The 3932-nt window shown below is 40.1% G+C and overlaps 1 protein-coding gene across 1 annotated transcript; it reads right to left on the reverse strand.

Moving 5' to 3' along the window:
* Nucleotides 1-1757: 1757 nt before the first annotated feature.
* On the reverse strand, nt 1758-3172 carry LOC147608504 (uncharacterized). Its single transcript, XM_086789402.1, has 2 exons — nt 3099-3172; nt 1758-2630 (listed from the first exon to the last, which is right to left on the reverse strand). Exon 2 carries the CDS (start codon nt 2533-2535, stop codon nt 2023-2025), a length of 513 nt encoding a protein of 170 aa, XP_086645528.1. The 5' UTR covers nt 2536-2630; nt 3099-3172; the 3' UTR covers nt 1758-2022.
* Between the last annotated feature and the right edge of the window lie 760 nt (nt 3173-3932).

The following is a 3932-nucleotide window of genomic DNA, read 5'->3' on the forward strand; positions in this document are numbered from 1 at the left end:
TTGTACACAAGGTCACAAACTAGACACTTAATATGTGTGAACACCCTCAAGATGCTTACAACTTAGCAAAGATGCTTTTACAAATCTTGAGATCAGAATGGAAGCGTCTTTCAAAAATATAGTTTAGACACCATGTATGTATATTGTTTGGTAATTGTAGACTTTATTAGAGGATAAATCCACATTGTAGAGTTGAATTGGAGGAGCACTCCACATTAACCAACTCAATTGGTTAACATACCCCCTCAATTCTCTCTCATGGTAACCCATGTATGAATTTGCTCTCTCTCCTTGATGTCCTTAAACCAAGGTACTACCCCCCACCCACCAAAACCCACTAAACACTAGTATAGAGGTTAGTAGTTCAAAAATTTAAGGCAATCCAGTTTATCATCATACAGGCATGCATGTGGCTAAGCCCTTTGGTTTTCAATTTTATAGCTGTTACAAGTTATATAGAACCCCCAACAATTCACCCATGTATAATTGGGCTATCATTTCTTACCATGAGCAGGCACACACACACAGAGCTATAACTTGAGCACTTTATTGCTCGTTAACTTCAAATGCTGCTCATTTAATTGTTTAGGTCTTAACCTTTGAGTAATTTGCATTTGAGCATTAAAGATTGTGCATCAAAGTGACAAAGATGTTGTGGAAAAGGTATTCCAATGATGAAAATGTGAACTTGGTGTTTGAGCCTAAAAATTTTGTCCAAGTAGCATCTCAAAATACCAACTATAGTAGTACCCTTGCCTCTTGAAAGGGAGATACAAGGTTCGAATCTACACACAAGTGATGGCATATTATTCATACCCTTTCTCCAAAAAAAAAATTAAAAAGTACCAACTACTAAGATCAACCCAATAAAAGCTAAATGAGGCTACAAACTCAAACATTATCTTTTGAAGATTATTACTCTTACAACACTTAGCAAACATTATCTTGTGAAGATTATTACTCTTACAATGTTTTGTAAGTTTTTCACCTCTATAGTTTTTCATGATACTAGCTTTATAATGTTGTTTCTCAAGCTTTCAAATTGAAATTTATCAATCTCTAATGGTAGGATCTGCCTCTCTCTCTCTCTCAACAATGTAGAACAAGGCGACCTCCATAAATTCCTTGTAAATGTTGTTTTGCACTCACCCATGCCTAAATAAGACCTTGCTCCCTATGGCTTTAGACTATGCATGCTACACACGATTAATTTAAAACTTGGTGCGTTCGAGAATTGAAAATTAGGTGTCCTTGGCCATGTGTGCTTAATGAAGGTTTATAAAAACTCTCAAAGTGCATATCTTACATCAAAACAATGTGTTGTTTGCCCAACTCATACCCTCTGCAATTGTTTGGCAATGTCAAGTGAGAAGAAAAATGGAAGGCAAAATGTGGTGTTTGCCCAATTCATACCCTATGCAGTTGTTTGCCAATGTCAAGTGAGAAGAAAAATGGAAGGACCAAAAAACGCACACGTGCACAACACACACATGCACAATACCTAGGAAGCAAGAGAAAACCACCCCACCCACCCCTCTCTCGCGTGTGCACACGCACACGCACACGCGCATGCACGCGCGCACACACACACACACACGCACGCACACACACACACCACACACACCCCCCCACAGACACACACACCACATGCGCGCGTGCCCACCTCCACCCCCTCTCTCTCATTTAAAGAGAGGAAAAGACACAAGAGATCTTCATCATTACTGTTACAGAATAGCCCACATAACTAGGTATGCAAATAATTTAAAAGTCTCATCATCAAAAAGGATAACAGTAAACATATTAGTTCTCCCCATGATCCTATACACACTTGCAGCCCATGATTTACAAATGAAAAATGTGAGATCTGTCCACCGTCCACGATTCATGATGGGGAGCAAAAAGCAAAAAAGATCTCCATGTCTTCCTACAGCCAACGACATGGCTGGGATCAGATTTACATGATTTCTTCCTGCCCATAATGGCATCATGTATAGGTGTGTAAAGGCCCTAGGTATAAGAGAGCTAAGATGCTGCCCTTTTGTCTCGGAAGGAGCTGAGTTGGTGTTCTAGCTGGGCGTTTTTGTGGTGGATCTCCTCGCTCGCAGCCAGAATTCTGCCTTGCAGCTCCGAGATCTGGTTGAGGAGCTTATGCTCTTGAATGGATTTTGGGCTTACGCTCGCAAGGAAGCTCGGGTCCATGGCATTAATGAGTCCCAAGATCTGGTTTCTCTGCCCTACAACGTTGTTCAAAAGCTCATGCAGTGTGGCGATGGGCGATGACGACGAAGATGCCATGGCCATGAGGGCCGATGATGATGACACAGATGATGATGTTATGGCCATGGATGATGATGATGATGATGATGATGATATGGTGATGGACGGTGCTGATGTTATTACCTGATGATGTTGCGTTGGAGGTAAGGGTAGCTGCTTTTTGGTGCTTTTTCCACTTGCTAGTTTGCTAGCCTCTTTCATCTTCTCCTTGGATATGGCTTCTCCAGTTTGATCCTTTCCAAGCTTAGGAGAGGCCATAACTTGAATTAAATCTTACAGAAATAGGTGCCAAAATACTTGCTGCAAACTGTATCTCAGCAGCAATGGACGCCAAATATATAATTGAGTCCAACCTGTGGCAAAAAAAGGGTTAAAAAAAAAAACTTACAGCCTCAGCTCTAATCACTTAGATTAACCAAACAGCTTTCCTGATTAAGCAAGCCGTTAAAGCCCTAATCAATGTTACACACCAAATCAAGCCCTAAATAATTAAAAGTGAGTCGCAGCTCTAATAATTTAAATGAATCAATCAGTTTTCATATTAAGCAAGCTGTTGAAGGCCTGATCAATTGTAAAAATGGGCAAATAAAGCCGGATTAATCTTAACACAGTCATTAACTAAATTACGAAATATTTGCGAGAAATTTCTGAGGTATTTGCAAGAAAATTATGCAACGTTTGCAAGAAAACGCAATCAAAACAACACAGATTAGGCAGTTTCTGCAAGAGAACGTAAAGAAAACCAAAACCTGCAACGAGGTTAGGCGACGTTTAACCTAATTAATCTAAATAAGTAACAAGAGGAGACAGGAGAGGCTTACATCTGGTTATTATAAACTCGTCAAGCAACGCCAAGTTTACCATGAAAGCAAAGCAAGCATAGGTTTGGCTCGCAGACGACTGATTCTCATGGCTCAAAAAGTCCTAAAAATTTTGAAATTTTTGAGATTCCCCCAAAAGTCACTTTTTTCCCCAAAAACCCATCTCAAATTTCATTGTAGTCAAAAAATTCATTTTCAAGTCCGCTTTCCATCTTAAATGTCCAAATTAAAGTCTCATTAACCTTCCTCCCTTCCTCTTCCATCTCTTCAATATCCATCAAGCCCGAAACCCTAATCTACATAGAATCTTTGCGTTTTCTTTCTCTATCCCATTCACCCAACCCTAATCTCACTACTATAGCTTCACAATTGATATGGCTGCACCACGAAGAAGACCAAAAGATGAGATTGAGGAGATCTCACTATACAACAAGAGGGACGATGATGGTGCTTGGGTTAGAGAGGTATTTCACAAGGGTGCTTGGGTTTTCCTATAGCCTACTGCTATTGGTCCACACACTGAGTTCGACGACAAGATGTGATGGAGTTTCATTGGAAGGGTCATTTAGAGGGATTCAAAAAATCAAGCAATGGAGACCTGGTGGCCATTGTACAACATGTGTACATGGCACTAGACATACATCTTCGTGAACAAACTTGATTCCCATACAACTATAAGTATCATAGGGAAGGAAGGAGGCATGTGATATTACGATAGCTATATCTTTCATGTTTAATGATCTTATTTTTGGGTTGCGGATATTTTTCCTTCCAACTTGGAAGAGGAGCAACCATTACGAAGCCTTATCGGAACATTTCAAGCACTCCATGCAG

This window comes from Cibotium barometz, chromosome 53 (genome assembly GCF_041138505.1).
Source record: "Cibotium barometz isolate CiBa-2024 chromosome 53, ASM4113850v1, whole genome shotgun sequence".
Lineage (NCBI taxonomy): Eukaryota > Viridiplantae > Streptophyta > Polypodiopsida > Cyatheales > Cibotiaceae > Cibotium > Cibotium barometz.